Source organism: Spinacia oleracea, chromosome 6 (assembly GCF_020520425.1).
Source record: "Spinacia oleracea cultivar Varoflay chromosome 6, BTI_SOV_V1, whole genome shotgun sequence".
Taxonomy (NCBI): Eukaryota; Viridiplantae; Streptophyta; class Magnoliopsida; order Caryophyllales; family Amaranthaceae; genus Spinacia; species Spinacia oleracea.
In genome coordinates, this window is record NC_079492.1 from 126,846,321 (window position 1) to 126,870,940 (window position 24,620).

The following is a 24,620-nucleotide window of genomic DNA, read 5'->3' on the forward strand; positions in this document are numbered from 1 at the left end:
AGAGAAAATAGAGTTTATGGGATTGATGATGATGATGATGATGATATGATATGAGGAAGATAGTGCACTGGGTTTTGGGAGAAATAGAGTTATGATGATATGAGGAAGATAGTGCAAAGAATTGTGCAAGTTTTTTTTCTGTTGAAATCATCAAGAAGAAGAAGAAAAAACAGAGAGATGATGGAGAGATGATGGCAGACGGGTCAAACAACAGAGAGGGGAGGAGAGAGAAGAAGAAGAGGAGAGAAATGAATTTTTTATTTTTTAAAAAAAAAGTTAAATGTAGAATATTGGGTGAGTAAGGGTATAAAGGTAAAGTAATCCTAACGGAGCACTAACGGCCGTTAAGTCTAGGGGTATTTGGTGCACTTTAAGTTTAAATAGGGGTATATTATGTATTTTGAAACGCGCAGGGGTATTTGGTGAATTTCGTGAAACCTCAGGGGCATTTCATGAAATAACCGTTTTATAAACTCTATAACTATTTTCTAGTCGTGAACTCATGACTACTTTAATTACTTGACCTTTTTGTTAATGGATTTTAAACTATTTAATGTTTTGGTTTTGGGCCTCAACGGTTCCTAGTTGTACTATGGCCATTAACTATTTATTATATTTCAAAGTTAGTTAAATTTCGCTGCATAATTCTGGTAAATAGCCTTAGCCGTTATCACGGTGGCGGTAATATCTTGGTAATTCCTGTAGTTTGAGTTGGAAAATGGTTTTATAAAATAAGGAATTATTAGGGTGTCACACTACCACCATGAACCACAACTCATGATTGTCCGTCACTTCAGACGTGCACAGTCTAAAGTTATTGCTATTCAGTTTCACTTTATCAATTTATACTGTTATGACTCATCAACAACATAAATAATATAATCAACACAAAATCACAGCTCCTTTTTATCTTGGATCTAAATAAGTGATCACACACTTTCAATCTAGAATTAATACCAATTAATTCAATCTTTTCTTCAGCAATGGTCAACAATCTTTCATAGGTGTAAAATATCAACATACTCCCTCCGTATTTTTTTAAGAGATACACTTACCTTTTCCGGCCGTATTTTTTTAAGAGATACACTTGTCATTTTTGGTAACTTATCAACCCCACCATCTAATTAAATAATATATCTACTACACCTTATGGCCCACCATCCAATTAAAAAAATAATTTTGCAACTACACCCACCCCACCCCCACCCCCACTTGTTCAAAAGGACATGGTCCCCACAGTACTTACTTATTAAAATATCTACTCCAACTCCACTTTTTTTATTCTTCTTAAGACCCGTGCCCAACCAAGTGTATCTCTTAAAAAAATACGGAGGGAGTACTAAACAAGACCCACGGTCCTCATAAAGTAGTGAAATACTGAAAAGGGAACAACGACCAATCGTGATCTATGCCAATATATAAAATAATATAAAGTTTCCAAACTGACATGCTTGCACCAATCATCCATGCTAACATGTTATAATTCTCATAATAAAACTCTATGCTCAACACATTCATCCAACGACATAGACCATGAAATTTCAACATAAACAAGTTCACAAACATATTCAACATGGTTTCAATAATAGCACCACATCCACAAACACACAGGTATGTACGTACCTTGTGTAAACAAATTGATAGGCCACTTTAACAATCTCAAAAGTCGCCTACGGAGAATTCTCCACCTAAAAACTGCCAATATAGATTCATATCAATTCACATTGAATTTTCAGCAACATTAGGGTGCTTCAAACCCTTCCTAAACATAATTAGAACCTTCCCCAATATCAAAACTTGACTACTTAATCTCCTAGCATAGTGATTACTTCACTAATGACCACAAATTATCATAAACTTCAACAAACATTCCTTTTTAAATTCTAGCAATATGAAATAATTTAAAAGTTCACCAAAACGTAATTAACATGCTTAGAATCATAAAAACAATAACTTTAATAATCTATAATCATTCTACTATTATTCTAAAACTATTAAAACCTTAAAATTTCATGCTTTACTAATTAAAAACCTTATTTCAATTCAGTTATATAATCTGAAAATTAATAATTTACTTATGCAAAACATATAATCTGAAATTCATAATTAAATCATAAAAACTATAAATTTAATTCAAGAAAAAAAAAAATTTAAGTTAAAAACACGTAATTAATACATAAATTAGTTTAAGGGTTTAAGAATTAACCAAAAAGAAGAGAGGAGGGAGGCTGGCTAGCGGCGGACTGCGCGACAGCAAGCACGGGAGGTCGGCGCGCCGGGCGATGCGGCTGGTGGCCGCAGGTGGTCGCGGTGGTTGGCATTGGTGGTTGTGTATTCGAGCAAGAAGCAAAGAAGAGAGGGGAAGGTTGCTTGCGTGCGTGGAGGAGAAAGGAGGGAGGCTGACAGGCTAAAGTCGTATCACCTAATCAAAAATAACCTAAGGTCCACTAGCTAGGTAGCAAGGGAAGTCAGGATCGAATTCACAGGGAAATATGCGTTCTTTCTACTATCAATTAATTAATCTAGACTATTGCGAACAAGAGTTGGTTGGTGGTTTGTATACTAAGACTACGAACGATAATTAAACACGAATGAATCAATATATTAAGGAATCTAGGGTATAGGTTCGCCAACAAATAATAATCCAGGACATTGAACAATCACGATAATCAACAAAGTAATTAATTAGACTAGCATGCTCTCTCAAGTCGATACTAATCATAGACTTAGAATTAACGGGCTCTCGCTACGTATTAACTCTAATTCCACCTATTGACACAAGCCTAAACATCAAATTGCATCTCTCGAATCTTAATTTGATATTGCATAACTACCACAATTAAACCTGCGCAAATCTAATTGTATAGTGAAATAAACCAATCAATAGGAATCAATTACAATGCCAGCAATCATAATCATTCAATCATCCCTTCATATTATTCATGGATCCCCAACCCTAGAAATTAAACTACTCAAGCATGTTGACAATAAACAAAGAAATAATCATAATTGAAAGCATTATTAAAGCAAGACAATGAATTGAAATAAGAAATAATACCTATTTGAAGAACAAAGGGAAATGAAAGCTTGAATTTTTATTGAGAATTAAACTAAATGTTTTTGCATAAACTAGAGGGAAAACTAGGCTAAGGAAAATAATACTAAGGTTCAATACTAGAAAATAAGATGTCTACTAAAAATAAAAGGGCTAGTATTTATAGTTTGCCCAAAATACAAGCCAAAAATCGGAAAGAAAAAACGCGAAAAAGCATCAGGGGTTGGCGTCGCCCGATCGGGCGGCGCTTCGCCCGATCGGGAGAAATTCCGCCCGATCGGGCGGTTGCGAAATGCCCAAAACAGCGCCCAGAATGACCGCCCGTTCCGGATCGGGCGAAGCCCGCCGGATAGGGCGCGTGTCGAAACTGCACGATCCTCAATCTTCAAAACGCCATATCTCCTTCGTTATTCGTCGGAATTAGGCGAGTGACCACTTGTTGGAAAGCTATTGAAGTCTAGAATCCAGCCCAATTGGAATTACTTCATTTGGAGTTGTAGAACTTGATTTATGATTAAAATAGTGGACTATAGTCAATTTTCTACTTCTTTCGTTATTCGCTTTGCTTCAAAACTTTTCCAACTTAATGTTTGTCCTCTCGAAAGTACATAATCTCTTGTATTGATTCAAATGAGTAGGAAATGCACAAAAATATGCTAATTCCTACAATGATGAACCTGAAACTACAAACACACTACAAGGAGCACATTAGTACTAAAAATCGCTCCGAAGAGCTCATTTGAGATCAAAAATTACTAAGGGACGGGGGTAAAAACACTATAAAATATGAACATATCAAACTCCCCCAAGCTAGATCTTTGCTTGTCCCTAAGCAAAGAAATCATCGATGAATACATAAATCAACTTCACCCCAAACACATCTTAAAACAATACGATTCAAGGTAAAATCCAACAAGCATGCATCAATGTCAACCGATCAAATCTATTCGACCGCTAATCCACCTTAACAATCATCACGCAAAGAGAACCACAAATGCACAATGGAATTCAAGACTAGTGCTCACACACTCGTCACTCATTTATGTGGCGGATAAAAGATGTACCCGTTCGCTCTCCTCCCAACATATAAGTGAACAATGCCCTCCCAAACTCACAACACTCGTGTGTCTAGAAAAACATACACTCAACCTAGTAGTCGACTCGGAATGTGTCATGTCATAACTTGCATTGATAAACAACTATTTTCACATAAGTACGACTCTATGCACAAAGGTCGGAAGGTCTTCAAAGCTTGTAATGTTAGGCTTAATTAGGTAAGGGTGCGGTAAATTTGGGAAAAATGTGAGCTTAAAGCCTTGGCTTTGGGGAGCATAAATCCTAAATAAAACCATGATCAACCAATATAATGACCATAACTCTCCCACTCAAAACATGACAAAACAAGAAATAACCAACACCATACTTTCTTGCCTTTTTCACAATTATTACCAATCACTTATAAGGATATGAATTTGCAAAACTCGATTGAAACAATGCTTTGAACTTTTTCTGAGAGTAATAGAATTTTCTCTTTCTTTTCTTTTTCAATCTCTTTTTTTTTCCCTTTTCTTTTAGAAACCTTCACATTTGTTTTGTTCTTTCATCTCTTTCATTTTCAACTCATTTTTCAACAACAAACATGATAAGACGAACTCCTTTTTCAACAATACTACAACTCCCTCACCTCACTACTATTAGCTCCCCCAAGCTAGGCTTGGGACTAGTAACCAATGGGGTTTTCGCGGGCTTGTAATGTGGCTAGTCACCGAATAAAGGGCACAAGCAACAACATGGGTAGAAAAGGAGGGAACAAATGTATCTAATTTCATCTGAAGGCTACCTAAATAGAAAAATGCCTTCATCCTCCTCAATGTGCATGTATAAGAGTCATAAAACATTACTAACAGTTGCAAACCAATACTCAAAATCAACGACACACCAGGAAGCTATCACACATTCCTAACCAAGTCAACTAGCCAAGCACCACGTCCACAAACAGTTAGTCAAGGTTGACTCATGTTAAGGCATCAAAAAAATCGAATCTCAAATCATGGTTAACAAATCAACAATGCTCGTCATCAAAAACCAAGAATAAAAACAGTTTACAATCAAGGGGCACAGGGAAGCATGGTTTTTGTATTCATCGGAACGTATTTTTGGTATTTTTTTTTTTGAAAAGCGATAAACTACACTAGAAAGCAATAACACATACCTCCCCCAAGCCGAATTCAGAAATGTCCTCAGTGCTTGAAGGAGTGGAGATCGAGGGTGTCAATCTTCGTTGAACCCCTCCGGCTCCAACTCTTATGTGCCTCCCGCAAAGAGATTGGTTAGTAAGTAACCAACCAACGAGCGCAGAAGCTTATCATGCGCACTCGCACAACTTTTGTGCAACAAGACATGTACGATAATCAACAACGCCATTTGCATAAAATCCCAACGAACTCTATGCCAGTAAGGAGTGGGATGCCTAAAGGAAGAAGAACAAAAAGAAAAAACAATAATAAAAGAAGAATAGGAAAAAGAAGAAAAAGAGAAAGTAGGCATACTCTCCTTATGGAAGTTGTTTTTGCGGACTATTGATTCTTCAACATCAATGATCAATGAAATAGCTCTCTCTGTGTTTTGGAATTCATGGTGGATAGGCTCTTCACCATATAGATCTCTCTGCAAAGCATCCACCTCTTCTTTGTAAGTACTATAAGTACCTGGAAAAGATTCACAAAGAGGAACATACTCTATTGGGTCATTGGGATTTTGATTTTCGTGGGGAGGAGGAAGATCCTTAAGCAAAGGTTTTATGGGAAAAGACAAGGGGAGTGAGACGGTGTAAACGGGGCTAAGAATAACCCTTCTTGGACTTGGAATATGAGGGGTAGGGGTTGACACAACAACAAGGGTTTTATCAACTTCAACTTCCTCATGGACTTGCTTTATAACATATGGGTTTTCAGTTTCAACAGATCCTTCATCCATTGATCCAACAGTTAAATCATCATCCTCCAACTCATCCTCAACCTCGGTTATAAGTTCCTCCCACTCTTGGTTGCCTATGGGTTCACTCAGTTGACCCCCATCCCCAACACAACTCGAATCATTATTTTCAATAATTTCTTGAACTTTTCTAAATCTCTCAAGAGTAGCCTTACTAGCTTTAATAATCTCATTAGTGGCCTCTTGAGATCTAGTACACTGAATCTCAATCTCAGAGTTTAATCTTCTTAATTCCTCTAAGAAGCTATCTCTGCTTTCTGATTCGGGTTGAACAGGATTGGGCAAGGGTTCACAATAATACACGTGGGAAGCAATAGTGGAATCATGAGGCAAAACTTTGATATCCATGCAAGGGTTAGATAAGTCATTAGAATAGACATGATTATCATAAACATTAGAATGCACCTCATTATAACAAGCATTCAAGGGAGAGGGGGTAGAAACATGTAGATTATGCTCATAATTTGGATTAGCACATGTAACATGAATGGCCATTTCACGCTCATACAAATCCCTTGCAAACCACATATAGTAATCCCACATATCATCCAAAGACAAGGCTCGAAAATCACCATTAAATCTACTTTCTATCACATTCCTTGTATACTCATTTAAACCACCATAAGCAAAACCACAAGAATCCCAAAGATTAAGATTGTGGTAACCAATAAAATCATTAAGCCTATCAAAATACACCCAAAAAGGCTCATTTACGAATTGAGGGAAAGAACAATAATCCATTTATTTTCAAAAAAAACAAAAAAACGAAAACAAAACAACAACAAAAAAAACAGAAAAAAAAATAAACTAAATATAATAAAATATATACATGGTCTCAAAGAACTGGAAGTTCTCCGAGACTCAAGAAAATAATCTAGACCACAAAATTAATAGCAGAAAATAAAACCGTTTCCCCGGCAACGGCGCCAAAATTTGACAGGCTAAAGTCGTATCACCTAATCAAAAATAACCTAAGGTCCACTAGCTAGGTAGCAAGGGAAGTCAAGATCGAATCCACAGGGAAACATGCGTTCTTTCTACTATCAATTAATTAATCTAGACTATTGCGAACAAGAGTTGGTTGGTAGTTTGTATACTAAGACTACAAACGATAATTAAACACGAATTAATCAATATATTAAGGAATCTAGGGTATAGGTTCGCCAACAAATAATAATCCAGGACATTGAACAATCACGATAATCAACAAAGTAATTAATTAGACTAGCATGCTCTCTCAAGTCGATACTAATCATAGACTTAGAATTAACGGGCTCTCGCTACGTATTAACTCTAATTCCACCTATTGACACAAGCCTAAACATCAAATTGCATCTCTCGAATCTTAATTTGATATTTCATAACTACCACAATTAAACCTGCGCAAATCTAGCTAATTGTATAGTGAAATAAACCAATCAATAGGAATCAATTACAATGCCAGCAATCATAATCATTCAATCATCCCTTCATATTATTCATGGATCCCCAACCCTAGAAATTAAACTACTCAAGCATGTTGACAATAAACAAAGCAATAATCATAATTGAAAGCATTATTAAAGCAAGACAATGAATTGAAATAAGAAATAATACCTATTTGAAGAACAAAGGGAAATGAAAGCTTGAATTTTTATTGAGAATTAAACTAAATGTTTTTGCATAAACTAGAGGGAAAACTAGGCTAAGGAAAATAATACTAAGGTTCAATACTAGAAAATAAGATGTCTACTAAAAATAAAAGGGCTAGTATTTATAGTTTGCCCAAAATACAAGCCAAAAACCGGAAAGAAAAAACGCGAAAAAGCATCAGGGGTTGGCGTCGCCCGATCGGGCGGCGCTTCGCCCGATCGGGCGAACTGCTCGATAGTCGGCCCGATCGGGCGAAATTCCGCCCAATCGGGCGGTTGCGAAATGCCCAAAACAGCGCCCAGAATGACCGCCCGATCCGGATCGGGCGAAGCCCGCCCGATCGGGCGCGTGTCGAAACTGCACGATCCTCAATCTTCAAAACGCCATATCTCCTTCGTTATTCGTCTGAATTAGGCGAGTGACCACTTGTTGGAAAGCTATTGAAGTCTAAAATCCAAACCAATTGGAATTACTTCATTTGGAGTGGTAGAACTTGAGTTATGATTAAAATAGTGGACTATAGTCAATTTTCTACTTCTTTCGTTATTCGCTTTGCTTCAAAACTTTTCCAACTTAATGTTTGTGCTCTCGAAAGTACATAATCTCTTGTATTGATTCAAATGAGTAGGAAATGCACAAAAATATGCCAATTCCTACAATGATGAACCTGAAACTACAAACACACTACAAGGAGCACATTAGTACTAAAAATCGCTCCGAAGAGCTCATTTGAGATCAAAAATTACTAAGGGACGGGGGTAAAAACACTATAAAATATGAACATATCAGAGGCCGACTGGGCGGGGCAGCAACAGTTGTGCAGGTGGTGCGGCGCAGGGTCGCGCGCGGTGGTGCTGGTTCGACGGCCAAGAAGAAACAAGGTGAGGAGGAGCGAAAAACAAAGAAATAAAAAAGAAACGAAAGAGAAGAAGGAAGAGGAAAGAGAGTTACGTGATTTGTTTGTGGGTTTGTGAGTTGAGAGGAGAGGGAATAATTGTGAGTAAATTTTTGGGGTTTGGGGTTTATTTACTTGTGGGCTTTACTAATTGGGCTAGGATTAGAATTGGTTTTAGTGTTTGAATCCAAAATCGATTTGAAGTGCTTTCCAAATTCAAACGTGTTTTCGTAATTCAAATTCTTTTCAAAGTATGATTCTAAAAATTATGTTTGATTGCATAAATCATTAAATTTAGAATGTAATTAAATAAAATAAATATACATTAATTATATATTTATTACTAAAATTTGTAAATTCTATTTAAATATAAATAACTATACGTAAGAATATATTTTTTAATAAAATTTATAAATTTACGGGGGATTACATTTACGAAAATAACTTCAGAAGTTCCCTTTTAGAATTGAGATTGCAAGAGGTAATTTGGAACTCACTTCTGGAATTTAGGAGGAGAGATATTAATTTATTGTTGACTTGATCTTGACAATATAATGAACTAAACAAAAAAATTTTGATACATAGTTTTCTTTCATTTGGTGAAACAATGTTATCTAACTAATATATCAACTGTATTGCCTTAATGAGACTTTATACGAAACAATGTTATCTAACTAATATATCAGGTCAATAATAAGAAAGTACGGTAAAGAATTTTCCTTCTTTTATTTAAGTGAAAGGTAAAAATGCGTGTTTATAGAAAAGGTCAATTATAGCAATGATGAGAAGGTAATGTAAAAAAAAAAAATCCTAAGGGGTGTTTTGTTCACCTTTAAACAATAAGTTTCAATAAGTTTACATAAGTTCAGACTAGTTACAATTAGGCAGTGGCGGTGCCAGTAACGGTTCAGTGGGTTCAACTGAACCCTTACTGGAACTGCAAAATTCTGATTAGTTTTAAACAGTAAACCAAGTTATAATGAGCGCAAAATACTATCAGCTGGATGCCAAGCGCTGCAGTGGTTGAAGCTAAGCAGCTTTTATACCAAGGGTCGGGAGTTCGATTCCCATCTCCTGGCATTTTGCTTCTTGTAATCAAGGGTTTCTTATGATATGTTTTGTTTTGAGCCGATCTGTTTTTGAAATAGGTTATGATAAGTTTTATTTTGCCTTGGTTTTTGTCTCAGGGGTTATGTTAAGGGGAATTAGTGCATTTCGTTCTTAATTCGGGTTTATTAATTTGTCATTCCTTTCTATTAGGATCGGTTTTAAAAATAAATAAATGTTGTTGAAGTAATACATGTGAACCATGGAATTATTGCTTGTAACTTAGATTTTGGACTATGATATTTGATTTAACTATATTTTGTCCGAAAATTTCGAACCCTTAAGTAAAAATTCCTGGCACCGCCACTGCAATTAGGTCTCATAAGTTTAGTAAGTTCCAATCAAGTCTAATGAGTTTCAATATTATTATAATAATAATTATTATTATTATTATTATTATTATAATAAATAATATTAATTATTATGATTATTAATTATTAATATTATTAGTCATTACTCCTGGTTATTAATTATTATTATTATTATTATTATTATTATTATTATTATTATTATTAATAATACTTCACTATTATTAAAAAGTTATTATTATTAATAATTTCTATAGGTTCCAATCATGTCAATCAGGTTTGATCAATTCATATAAGTTTATATCAGATAAGTTCAGGTCAAATAAGTTGAATAGAACGCACTCTAAGTTGTATGGAATTTTTTGAACTTTTCAAAGTTTAACGCCACTTCCATAGTCTTTTTATAGAATAGAAGTTTCTGATAGAGTATAAAACTAATATTGGAACTTCAACCATCAGCTTAAGCTTTTGGTTGAGTTGGTTCTTTGACATAGTATCAGAGCCAACGTGATGCAAAGGTCACGGGTTCGAATCTCACCCACCCCTCCTTTCAAAGTGGAATATTTTGCGCTAGGTATGAGGAGGCCTATGCTGCATCCACACTTCAAGCCCAAAGGGCTTTCATGTGAGGGGGCGTGATAGAGTATAAAACTAATCTTGGGACTTCAACCATTTCTTGCTCAAAAGAGTGTAATGCATGGTATCAAGATTGTCGGTTTGTGTAAAGGTCTCTTCATTATAATGTGGACGTTGTTGTTATGTAATTTTGGTGCTCGAATCATGGTAAATTGGTAATACGGTGCAGTTGGAAGAAAAAGGGGAAAAAAACTTGTTTAACTTTCTGGTATCGTTGAATTCACTTTAGTGTCAATTTTCTATCAGTATCTTATGATTTTTGAATTATGAATATTCATTACTCTATAGTTCCTAGTCTATATACATAACGAACTTAGCATTGTGTCTGGTGGGGCACATGCCCTGCCATTACTTTCGGCAAAAATGAACTAAGGTTAATAGTATGTACTACGTATATACATTATCTTGTTGGTTGGTTCAGTGGTTTGGTCATCACTTTCCACGCAAGAGTGCTCGAATCCCACATGTTGCGATCTTCATGTTATTTTTATTTGCTCTTTCCTTCTTTCAATTGTTTTACACCATTTTTTCGTTTTTAAAAGTACTTTTTCACCGTTTTTGAAGTTTTATATTTAACGGTACGCTATCATTCTTAGATTTCTGGGTCCACCACTGTTTATATGCCCTCATTTGGACTAGGGCCTGATAAATTTGTTTAGCTCAATATTTCATCCTACTGCATTACTTTTGATTGTTTTGGAGGCTATGAACACTCTGATTATGATTTTCTGAAAGCAGTCAGTGAGATGAAAAATAACCCCTGAGGGCCCTGACAATGTATAGGTATCGTTTCTGAAATAAAGAGTCATATCAGTCTCACAATAAGACATTTTACCACCATCTCATACAACGCATTGCCAAAAACATAAAACAGAAACAAGGATGAGGTATAAACTATAAAGCTGCCATTCTGCAACCTACACCATAAACACCCTCTGAAATGGCTTCCAAATCACATCCCATGACAGAGAAAGCAGCCAGTCCACCTCTTCGCAACAAGATCCATATCACACGGTAAATACTATGTGCAGAGAGTTACATTGTTACGTTGCCAATAGCAATACTTGCTGCAGCCTGATTCCTTCATCTGCTTCACTTAAGTTACACGGTTAGGTCCATAACAAAACAGCTGGAGCATTATTCCGCAGAGCTGATACTATTGCCACAATTTCACCACTATAAATCATCATCAAGGATAGTTGAGAACAAAAGTGACTGCATAAATTTGCATTTTTGTGCATGTTCCTCCTGTTTCTCCTCGGATATCACACAGTTTTTCATGCCCCTGCCATTACCATATAGGTCAGAGACCAACTCAGAAAGAGAAAATATTCGAAAAGTAAGTGTGACTGACAAGGGAGTGACTTCACTCTTTCTGCAACAATCAGCAAAAAGCAAGCATGATACTTATAAGTTATAACAAGGAAGCAAGCATGAAACTTTGATTTGCTTTCTTCCCACCAAGAGTGTTTGGCCTTTGAATTGATAGTATACTCAAATCCCGGAATCAGAACTATCTATTTCTAGATAAGTAACAACAAATACAGGCCAGTAAAACAGATATCTTTCCGAAAGACCTGCACTAACTCACATATTTAATCTGTTTCCTAACATTAAGCCAGAGACTTTTTAAATTTTTCCAGGTGACTACTCCATCAATAACCTCCCTGTTACGTTGAAAGTAGCTGGTCTGGACAAATAGCTTATGAAAAGTCCAATTACAGCTGAAATCATCAACTCGGAAATTCTTTTATCTACTGCATTGGTTTTCCTAGTTGGGGGGGGGGGGGGGGGGTAGGGGGTAAAGGATTTGTTTGTTCTGTCAGGAGCAAATTGTGCTGAAAATCTTTTACTTTAGGATGTTCCCACACAGGGGTTGTCAAATCTGACTTATGCGTCGACTAGCTCTTCATCTTTCATTGTCTAATGTCTATTACCACTTTGTTTCCACAGTTTCAAAATGAACTCACCGGGAAAAAGTCAAGTGCATTAAAATGCATTACCATGAACAGACAGACATCTTGTATACTGGCTCACACCTATAGAAGTTAGCAACTTAGCAAGCACTCTGGAGTAGATCAATTGATGAATGAGGTATTGAGGTTTCATGGGACAAGGCTAACGAGTGTCGTCCAGGTTAGTCACTCTATTATAGGTTTTTAACAATTAGCAGAAGAAGCTGTTACAAACATAAGGAACACAAATTCCTTGATACGAAGTATAAGTTTTACCCAGCAGAGAATGAGAAATACAAATTGCAGTTCAAAAGTGCAAAAATTCCAAAGAACTGAAAACATGTATGAATTATGAACTTTTTAAGATAACCAAACCACAGAGACCCATGTTTTGTATGGATAGAAGAAATCACACCAGAGAATTGAATTCTACTAGATGCCTTGCTCGTATCTAAAGCTTGGGTAAAACATCTATAGTACACAACAGACTACAATATAAGGAAACCCCGATATTCAGATACATGTCAGACTTAACTAATCAAAACCCCAATACTGGCCACAGTGCTATTAAAACACCCGTATCAAGATGATCTTGAGTCAGGTGTCCCACATACTGCACCCACTTCAGCAGTAACAAAACAACCACAAACAGCAACAGCCATGAACAGCCAAATATGAAGCAACCAGGAGTTAGATCTGATTTATGACACAGATCAAAAGAAATACATATTATCTGCAGCAGTAATTTTTTTTAATGAAGGAGGTGATTTCAGAGTTTTCGATCGCCTAAGAAAAATAAGTTGAAAAACGGATCTAGTGCTAGATAACAGCCACAACCAAAGGGCATAATGGATACAGAGAGCAGGGGGAAGGGGCTGAAAATGCAGCTATTAGGGTGGGGAGTGATTGATTTGAAATAACAGTTTCCTTTGGCTTTACCGGTTCGGCCCTGCCCCACCCTCTGTTTATATCTTCACAAATTATAGGCACGGTTCATGACTTTATCTGTTCTTACTTTTGTTTACTCTTAAAACAGTAATATACTCCATAAATAGATATCAACAAGTTGGAAAAGTCTTTTCCATTCGATCATCCTTCTTAAAACGGTATAATAATCACAAAATCATCACCCTTAAGAAGCATGGTAGATTATCATATGAATTCTTTCCAGAGCTGCCTTAAAGCAGAACATCACAGGAATTCTCTCTGTAGAAAATTTATTTCTGTTGAGTACTACTAATTCATCTTCTGAGTCTCCAAATCCTCCTATGTATCTCTTACGTCGCACAAGTTAAGAAGTTACCATTAATTTTCGCCACTTCTAAGTTTTGTCACTAGTCCAAGTATCCAGGAAAATTCCCAATGTCATCTCAGTAGCACATATTCTCCTTTGAGTTCCCATTACTCTCAGTCTCTAAGTCCACTAGACCCCATTTCTGTTATCTTATGTGAACTATCACTGATTTTCGTAACAGATTCATCCTTCCCGTGTCCCAGCTGAGAGTTTAACCCTTCTCCACGCTGTACTGCTGAGCTGGAGTTTACTTTCCATGATAAACTCCAATTTCTGACACTGATTTTTTGTCTCCACTAGATTTCTCAATTTACAGCAAACATTCATATTTAAAGATTTACCTGCTAAGTAACTGAATAACACCAATATGCATATCAATTTTATTTTTTTCAACAAACAGACCAATACAACTTTTCTGCAGAGTAGAAACAAAAAAAAAAAAAACAGTGTTCCTTTATTTTTGTATGTCCATGACTCCACGTCGTAATCCATCCAAACTATGGCATAACATTCTCTTCAGTTTGAGAATTTAAACCAAAATAATGCGATAATGTCATCTTCTAACATGTCATAAACTTTTAACCCTGTATGTCTAAGATCTGGCAAATCGCATGGAAAAAAGTTATCTTGCTCATGAGTCCTGTCAATCACAGGACCTTAACGCCTATCCTACCTCCTATGTTCATCTTAGTCTGATCTCTCATTTTACCATTTACTTTGAAATATCATAGCCTAATCAACTTCATCTAAACTATGCCATACATCATCCATAAGAATTTATAGCAAGCATCAGAGACGCATTATTACTCAACAAAAGTATGGAAAACCTTAAAGGTTTTGACAGCCGAAGCATGTTATACATAATTGATTGCATCTAATTAGTAATTACCTAACAGGCATTGAAGTTATACTTTCAGATAAAATGCCACAAAGTAATATGACACTGCAAAGTGCAGCATGAAAACATTGGATCAGAATAATATTCCTCCGAGTCTCCGACACATCAAACAAAAGCCATGTACTAGATCCAAGTATCCAACTAATCGAAAATAACAAGGGGGAAGTAAGTAATCCTTAACATGTAAAACAGGGAACTACCTCTCTAGTGTATCCTCCTCCATGACTTCCTCTTTTACAGGTGAATCATCTTTAGAACATGACGGCTTACTTTCAGTCTCAGGAGTTGTTGAATAGCTACAGACGAATGACGTGAGTAATTGATCAACAGCTGCATCAGAGGAAGAAACCACAGATGAAGAGTTTCCTAGAAGACATTTCAAACTTCTCTCTAGCATTTCCTTCCTTAATAAAGCAAGAGTAGACTGAGAATCACCATGACTATGTCTAGTCTTGTTCTCGCTGTAAGTTCTTAGTCAAGGAAACAACTCTCAACTTTTAGGTGAGAGAAGAACCGATATTATTATAAAATTTCAACAAAACAAAAGAGGTATAAGATCATCATACGAGCTCAAGAAGTCAAGCTTTTTACTATTAAAGCAGCACAAACCAAAGTCAAGGAGTCTTGGGATTCCCTAAGAAAACATGGGAGCTCATAAGCAATCATTCAGGTAGAAATAACAGTCCAGTGTACTCGGTGCAATGGAGAACATGGTAGTTTGGATAGTTTAAACATTGAAATCATGCAGACAGTACAGGAAAACTCAGTCTACCAATTATTCACCCTTGCATATAGTGCCTATTTCAGAAGAATATATTTTGTTAGCCTTTTTTCCTTCTTTTTCATAGACCTTACTTCTTGCCTGTAACCTTTTCCTAGTTATACAAGCATAAATTCATAAACAGGTGTGCATTTAGAAACATAGAGTAGAAATTTATTCTGAATACACAATCGACCACTAAAACCTCAAATTTAGGGGAGGGGGGGGGGATAAAAGGATATCTTATAGATGTTTTCATGCTGTAAAGCTATGTGCTCAACCAGGTCTGCTCCAACGCTTGTACCACACATGGGACAAACCTGTCAAGAGGGTCACCGTTAAAAATCACACACCAGACTTCAAATAAAAGAACTTTACAATAACAGTAACTAATAAAGCCTCGTAAATATTTTTGGATATAGAACCCTGTGCACACATTATCTCTAGGATCTATATTCTATACTGCAGTCCTAACTCCTAACACTTGAACCCCCCCCCCCCCCCTTTCCTATCTTAAATTTTACAGAGATCCCTTCCACCTTTGGCCTATGCATGAAAACATATTTGGCCATGCATTTTGGCAAGATACATGGAGGCACCTCCCAACTACCACTTGTTTGGATATTCACGTTTCAAAGTACTTCTAACCTTCAACATGAAAAGGTAAAAAATGGCTCTGCTGGTGTATCCCTTAAGCCTATTCAATCATTGACATTCAGTAATTTAGTTCTGCATACAACCCCGTTGGGACCTCACGAGAACCGGACCCATCTTATGGAAACTTTAGGCAGATCCTTCCCATGGCGATAACCAAGCAGCATATTATATTCATGCCAGGATATACAATAAAAGACTTTAGACTTCAATTTTTTTGGCATAAACTACAACTCTACAAGACAGTGACCATAAAATGTCAGCCAAAACACTATGTTAAGTCCACATGTTCATCATCAGTGAAGAGCCTAAGAATATTCACAATGGCTACAAAGACGACAACAGTTAAACCCCTCAAATAATCCCACCCTTCATAATACATTAGCTCACCATCAAACCATATTATCCTACCTGTAATCTTCTAGAACCACCCTATTAAGTTCCCCAACAATGTGCAGAAACCTATCCCGAGAAAGGCATGAAAATACCGATAACATTTATAAAAAAAAAAGGCAAGTCTATTATACATTCAACTTAATCCGTAGCTACATCAAAAGAATATGAAATCACAATCATACGACCTACAATTAATAGTCAATCAACTAGTTGAAGAAATTAATAAAAGGTCGGTTTATAGTAAATAAAAGCACAATACCCCTCTTTTTGCTTCATCATAATGCTCCTCTTCAATATGACAACATAATCCAACAATATCGAAATCCTCGGAACAAAAAGGACATGGATAATCAACCTCAACATCAGTATCTCCATCATACTCTTCATAATCCAATAAATTATCTGAACCATCATCAAAAGCTAAAATTAAGAAACACCCACAAAAATTCAACGAAAACCCATCAATTACGACCAAATCAAATGCAAAAAAACACTCAAAAATCAAAAGGGAAAAAATACCCAATTCAACAAGTTTGGAGCTTTACCAGAGTAAGAAGACTGATTGTACTTGGAAGAAGAAGTAGAGAGGGAAAAACTCCAAGTTCGATCGTCCATTGATAAATTAATAAATTAAATTAACTGAAACTTGGGTAATTTGGAGCAATAGTTATGTGATTGAATGAAATGAAACAGATTGAATATTTTACAAGTCAATGAGGGTTTTGGGTTTTTTTTTCGGAAAAGATGTAGGATGTGAATATAACAGGAAAAGAGGAGAGAGAATTTGAGGGAGGGAGAGCCGGAGAGTTAAGGGGCTGTTTGGATACTTAGCTTCCACGGCTTCTGAATTACGGGAAAAGACTTTTTCTCTATATTCACTCCTTATCTATTACTACTTTACTATGTACTAAAAAAGACACCAAGAATGACACGTGTTAATTCCTAGTGCGATTATTTTCCGCCAAAAAGTTTTTTTTCCTTTTTCTCTTAAATTACTAAAACTAAAATTGTGTACTACAAAATATTAAAGGCAATTTGCAAGGATTTGATAGATTACAGTAATAGATTTGATAGAGAATCATGAAACTGCCAAGAAAAAGAAAAAACGATATAGAATCATAATCTACGGTGCACGTTATGGAAATTATCTATTACAGAAATTATATACCTAAATTAAAATCAACATATTAGTATATAACTTAACATATAAAAATTAACATATTAATATATCAAGTATTTAGGTCAAATTAGCATATCAAGCATATAAAATACGTAATACGTAGTATGGCGAAAATTGAGTCATCCGAATTAAATGATTACATAAATACGCTTATTAATCATGTAGTAACTTTAAGGAGCGAAATATTTCAGTCAAATAAATTACGAAATATATATAAAAAAAAAAAATCACATAATTTTAAATTATTCGTGCATGCACGGGGCTTAATCTAGTTTTATTAAAGAATACACTTTGATCGGATACGTAATTTTAGAAGTGTTGAAATTATTAAACAAGATGAAAGTGAGGTAGTGAGTGAATTATTTATTGTAATTAAAAAAAAATACGTGAGTAAGGCCCTGTTTATTTCACCTTATTTTAGAACCTTATTACTTATATTTCAGATTTAATCAGATCAGATCAGATCGAATCAGAAAAATAAATTCAGATCAGACTAGATTATTATTATTATTATTATTATTATAAATGCTAACAAAGTCAAACATTTCACAAATAATTAGTGGGCAACAGAGATACAATCTGGGCCCCCACTCCTCTGGCTATAGCAAAACCTATCCTAGTGAAAATATGAGCAGTAGCACGAGCCCCAATGTCCTGTGTCCTACAAAACTTCTGAATCCGGTTCAGCAACGCAACATCATCCTTATCCAGCTCCCCCAAAGAAGAGAAAGAGAACGGAAGAAAGCCATAACCAATGGCCCTGCAACGTGCTTCGACTTGACCCGCTTCCGAATAGCCACATCAGTCACAACCCGGCCCGTGGCAGTTATTATTATTATTATTATTATTATTATTATTATTATATATTGATGTCATTATTATTATATTTAATATTTTATTACTGTTAATGCTTTAATAAAAAAATGTTGTCGTCGGTGCAATTAAAATCTACTCCCTCCGTATTTATGTAAGGGGATACACTTGTCTTTTCCGGCCATATTTATTTAAGAGATACACTTGCCATTTTTAGTAACTTATCAACACCATCATCTACTTAAATAATCTATCTAATATATCTTATGTCCCACCACCATATTAAACAAATAATTTCAGAACTATACCCCACCTCCCACCCTATAAAAATGACATGGTCCCCACTTCAGGGCCGGCTCCGGCAATTTGGTGGCCCGGTGCTAAGCTTATCAACGAAGCTCATATGAGGCCCCTAAAAAAATTTTTTTTAGCGCAAATATTAACTATAAGCATTATTTATTTATTTATTTTGTAAATAAGACGTACTCCGTGTTTTTATTACACAAGAAAATGCAAAACAATATCCAATCAATGCAAGACACTAAACTGTAGTCTTCATTGTACAGTTTACTACATTCTGCAAAACACTAAACTATCCAATTAATGCAAAACATGGAATTGCAGTCTCAAAAAAAAAAAAAAAGCAGTATAGCATGCAACAGAACACCCAGCAGTAGCCAATAGAGGAAGCAGCACTGCAGTAGGCAGTAGCCAACAGCACACGCAGCACACGCAGCACAACAGTACTGCAGTAGAGCACGCATCACAGCAGTTGAGTTGTAGAGCCCGCAGCAGCACAAACAAAGCAAACACTCAACAGTTAGCCGAGCAAGCAGCATTGCAGACCAAGCAATCAGCAGAGCAAAGAGCAGGCAGTCAGCACTGCGGCAGTAGAGCACAACAACAACAAAGACCAATCAGGCAGCCTGTGCACCAGTCAGGCAGCAGATGAGCAGTGCAAGCAGCAGATGAGCAGACACTGGTCTGCAGTAAGCCTGGCAGAGTGGCAGCCTGCACAACAGGAACACTGAACAAGAGGCCTGCACAACAACACAAATGCAAATTTCCTACACAGAACCATCCAACACAACTATCCAACAGAACTATCCAACACAACTGGCCTACACAACAACAACAGATTGGCCTGAGCAAACCAGAGACCAAGACCAAAAACTAAACCAGAATCTAAAGCAACAAAACCAAAGACAAAGCTAATTAAAACTAAGTTATTATTAATGATAACATCTCAACAAAACCATTAAACCAAAGACATTGATCTTTTATTACTTAAAAAGACACATTCGCCTAACATTCTTTGAAGCAAAATCATCAATTATATCTTCATAATCAATTGTTTCCAAAATATCGTTCTCAATTGCCATCATCGCCAATCCATTGGGTCTTTCTTGTGTCATCGTAGATCGCATATATGACTTCAACAACTTCAATTTGGAAAAACTTCTCTCGGCCGATGCAACGGTGACAGGTACAGTCAACAAAATTCTGTATGCAACAAATGTGTTAGGAAAAAAATTATGACCTTTCAAGAACATTAAGATATCTAATGGTCCCATGTTTTGTCGAGGCAAAAATTCTCTAAGTAACCTTAACTCGACATACAGTTCGTCCCCATTAATATCAGATTGCCCACTATTATCCTCAAGTGCAATTACAAAGTTAGCACAACATGACTTCAAACTTTCATCATCAAGTGACTGCAACTTATAAGAAGTAAATAGAAAGCCAAATAGATTTTCATATTCTTGAAATTGCTCAAATCTCCTCTTAAGAGAAACAATGGCTTGATCAATAATGAATAAGAAATAATTTACTCTAAATGACTCCTCTGCAGATTGTGAAACAGATGGTGCATCATCTGGATTCTCATCAAAAAAACGTTTTCTACGAATTTCACGTTTTTGAGGAAAAACAGGATCAACATTCATCTCAAGAGCAATCTCCTTGGCAGTGTTAAGGGCATCATTAAAACCTGTTTCTCTATATTTCTCAAAAAAAGAATCCAAGCCCTTTATTTTTTCAATAGCAACATCAAGTAGCATATCATCCGATTGTAAATTTTTACTAACCAAGTTAACAGCATATAGTATTTCATACCAAATAACTATTGCTACCAAAAACTCAAAATCACAAAGCTCATTTTCTGCTAAAGATTTAGCTTCACTCAATCCTTTGTTATCATAATCAGTGGTTTCTTCTGCTACTTGGAGTAAAGCTTCACGTATATCAATCATTTGAAATCTAATGGCTTTAACACTATCAACACGACTTTCCCAACGAGTGGATGATAAAGACTTAGGAGTCAATCCTTTAACATTATCTTTCAAAATTTTCCACCTTTTTGTGGAATTTGCAAATATCGTATAAATTCGTTGAATGATCCCAAAAAAATCCCTAGCTTTACCACAAGTATTAGCCATATCACATAGCAACAAGTTTAGACTATGGCAACCGCAAGGAGTATAAAAAGCTCTAGGATTTATATCTAAAAGTCTCTTTTGTACTCCTTGATGTTTTCCTTTCATATTAGCTCCATTATCATAACCTTGTCCACGCACATTATCTATGTCAAGACCAAGATCTTTCAACTCTTTTTGTAAAACATCAAAAAGCCCTTGACCACTTGTGTCATTCACAATTAGGAATCCTAAAAAAGACTCTTCAATAATCATGGGTTTTGAAAAAACATCAACATATCTTATTATTAAAGACATTTGCTCTTGGTGGCTAATATCAGGAGTACAATCAAGAATAACAGAGAAATACTTTGCTGTTTAACTTTCTTGATAATTTCAGATTTGATTGCAGAACCAAGCAAACGTATTAACTCATTTTGGATGTTATGGCCAAGATAATGAACATGGATTTCATCGTTAGTAATACGCCGAACATGCTCTTGGATAACAGGATCAAATTCTGCCAACGTTTCAACAAATCCCAAGAAAATTCCATTATTACTTTGATATAGTCGCTCATTTGTACCACGAAATGCTAAATTATATTTTGCCAGAAATTTTGAAATTGCAATGATTCTTTGTATAACTTTTTTCCAATGTTCTTTTTCTTTATTAAGTTGTTTTTGAGCGACTTTATCAATAGTCTCATTCTTTTGCAACCTCAGACGCAAATCATACCAAATTCCCATGTTCTTAAAATGCTCAGGACTTGTTTCATGCTCTTTTAGTCTTATACTAACATGTGTCCAATCCCCAAAACCTTCATTAGTTAATTGACTTCTTCCATAACCTTTTTTAAACAATTTGCAACAAAAACAAAAACATTTATCAAGCTCTTTCGAATAAACAAGCCACTCTCTATCGCATTTCTCTCCATTAGATAAGACTCTATAGTATAAAGTTGCAGAAAATCGCTTAGATAATCTATCTTTGGGACCTTTATCAAAGGACAAATCTCTTTTAGGACCTTTGACTGCCAAAATATCAATCATTTTAGAATCAAGGCCATCCCAATTTCTCGGATCAAATATATCTACTGTGTAAAAAAATTCAGATTGGTTTGCATTGTTTTCTTGCCTCACATTATCATCCACATTATTCCCACCATCATTATTTTCATTTTCAAGGTCCATTTCATTGTCGATAGGATGATTATGATCAGATTCATTATTTTCATCTCCACCAACACTACGGTTTTCGTTTAAAAGCACATCATCACCATCATTTCCATTAGCACAATTATCATTTTCATTTAAAGTTTCTACATTCTGCTGCTCTATACCACTAGGTCCACCAATATTATTTTCATTCTCTACAGGTGGTTCCCTTACAACAAACTTATCCAGAGATCCTCTTAGAGACAAATCTAACTCTTCCATTCTTTTTTTCCATTTATGTTTTTCAGAACCAGATTTATGTTTCCTGATTTTAGGAGGCATAATTGATAATTCAATAATTGAAAACTTAAATAAAATAAGTGAATAACTACAATTTAACAATTACAAATACAATATTAAATATTTCAGCATTGAAAAATCAAACAACAATTCAAAAATACATAAAATTATAGCAATAAAATTATAAAAATATAAAAGATTAAAATCATTAAGAACCCAAGAACGAAGAACGAAAGAATTAAAGAAAGTCAGAAAGATATAACCTGGATTCCTTGCCAAACGAAGAACGAATTAACGGAAGAAAAAGATTAAAAGAAGAAATCCGAAATTGCCTTCCTGAGTTCCTGCAGATGCTTCAGCCTTCGGGCCCGGCTTCCAAATTCACAAAGCTCATCCGAATTTCCCCAATTCGTCAATTCCCCTCTTTTGAATTGAAAAGAATTCGAAATTTTGAATTGAAAAGAATTCGAAATTTTGAATTGAAAAGAATTCGAAATTGTAGATGAATAGATCTTGAATCTTGATTCATATATAAATATATGAAATTTGTCCGTTGAACACCACGAATTTGGGTGGGTATTCTCAGAAAATGAATTGAATTGATTGATAGATCTGAAAACGAAGATGAACGGTAATTTTTTCATAATTGTAGGAGAAGAATTCGGTTTTTAGGAGAGATAATTAAGGAAATTAATTATCTAATTGACTGATTTTTGGGAAATCAAAGAATGGGAAGGAGAGAGAATTTGAAGAGTTATTGAGTTTTGAGATTTTGAGGAAGAACTTCACTGGAATCACGGGACTGCGGGAGGGAAGTTAGAAGGAAGATGCTAATTTTTCTTCTTTTTTTTAACTTTAAAACCGGTTTAAAAAAAAAATTTGGGCCCCCAAAATTTTGGGCCTGGTGCTGTAGGTCCGACCAGACCTCCTTATGGCCGGGCCTGCCCCACTTATTTTACCTATTAAAATATCTACCCAACCTCACTTGTTTTATTACGGAGTACTTTATTTCATTCAATTGTTCTTCTTAATACCCGTGCCCGGCCAAATCTATCCCTTAAATAAATACGGAGGGAGTATTACTTACGGCATAAAAAAAACATTAACAAAACATTCAAATTCATCATGTCCAAATTAAAACCATTAAGTGCAGATCATAAACGATATGATCAGGTCATGTCCATATCAAAACTGATTTTTATAGATCAGAACCATTATATATCTATACCAGAACTGATAGGATCAAATAATATCCAGATCATAACTGATCTGTACGTATCATGTCCAGATCATGTTCAAATCTGCAAAGATCTTGTCTACATCAGAACCGATCCTTACATAACCAATATGTTCATATCAAACCCGATTTGTACAGATTATGTCCAAATCAGAATCAAGATGTCCAGATTATAACTGGTCTAGATATCGACTCTGTACAGATTATGTTCAGATAAAAAATGATCTGCAAAGATCATATATGTCCATATCAGAATTGATTTGTACCGATCATGACCATATCAGAACTAGTCTGTATAGATCATAACTAGATCAAAACTAATCTGTACAGATCATGTCCAAATCAGAAATGATATGTATAGATCGTGTCCAGAGCAAAACTGGTCTGTCCAGAGCATAACTGGTCTGTCCATAGCAGAATTGATCTGTATAGAACATGTCTAGATCAGAACTGATCTGTACAGATCATAACTGAACTGTACAGATCATGTTCAGATCAGAACTGGCATGTACAAATCATGTCCAGATTAGAACTGATCATGTCCAAAACAGAACTTATATGTCTAGATCATAACCGGTCTATCTAGATCATATCTAGGTCTATCAAAATAAGGAATAGTTAAATCATGAGCAAAGTCAAATAAATAATAACAATATTATAAATTTGTGTAACATTTATTTTACACGTAAATCGTTTAATATTAATAAATGTAGATTTTTGTTTAAACTTAATTATGAAGAATCAGATCAGATAAGATCAGATTAGATTAGATCAGATCATATCAGACCAGATCAGATCAAAAAAAATAAGTTCAGATCAGATCATATCAGAAAAAATAAGTTTAGACCAGATCAGATAAGGAGAAATAAGGTGAACTAAACAGGGCCTAAGTGTGGCAACCACGAGAAAGAGAGAAATATTAATATAATTGGAAG

General features: G+C 35.4%; 1 protein-coding gene and 1 pseudogene across 3 annotated transcripts; both read right to left on the reverse strand.

The window, feature by feature from the left end:
- Positions 1-11,374: 11,374 nt before the first annotated feature.
- LOC110804472 (protein DEHYDRATION-INDUCED 19 homolog 3) lies at positions 11,375-17,418 on the reverse strand. Of its 3 annotated transcripts, XM_056831491.1 has the most exons (6): positions 17,130-17,418; positions 16,844-17,004; positions 15,776-15,854; positions 15,210-15,236; positions 14,975-15,104; positions 11,375-11,912 (listed from the first exon to the last, which is right to left on the reverse strand). In XM_056831491.1, the coding sequence occupies exons 1-6, from the start codon at positions 17,197-17,199 to the stop codon at positions 11,804-11,806; spliced, it is 576 nt and encodes a 191-aa protein (XP_056687469.1). In that variant the 5' UTR covers positions 17,200-17,418; the 3' UTR covers positions 11,375-11,803. The 3 variants fall into 3 exon arrangements, with proteins under 3 accessions (XP_056687469.1, XP_056687467.1, XP_056687468.1); XM_056831489.1 differs by having other exon boundaries at positions 14,975-15,236; positions 17,130-17,415; XM_056831490.1 differs by having other exon boundaries at positions 14,975-15,236; positions 16,844-16,986; positions 17,130-17,410.
- A 2,035-nt stretch (positions 17,419-19,453) lies between these two features.
- On the reverse strand, positions 19,454-22,430 carry LOC110804478 (uncharacterized; annotated as a pseudogene).
- Between the last annotated feature and the right edge of the window lie 2,190 nt (positions 22,431-24,620).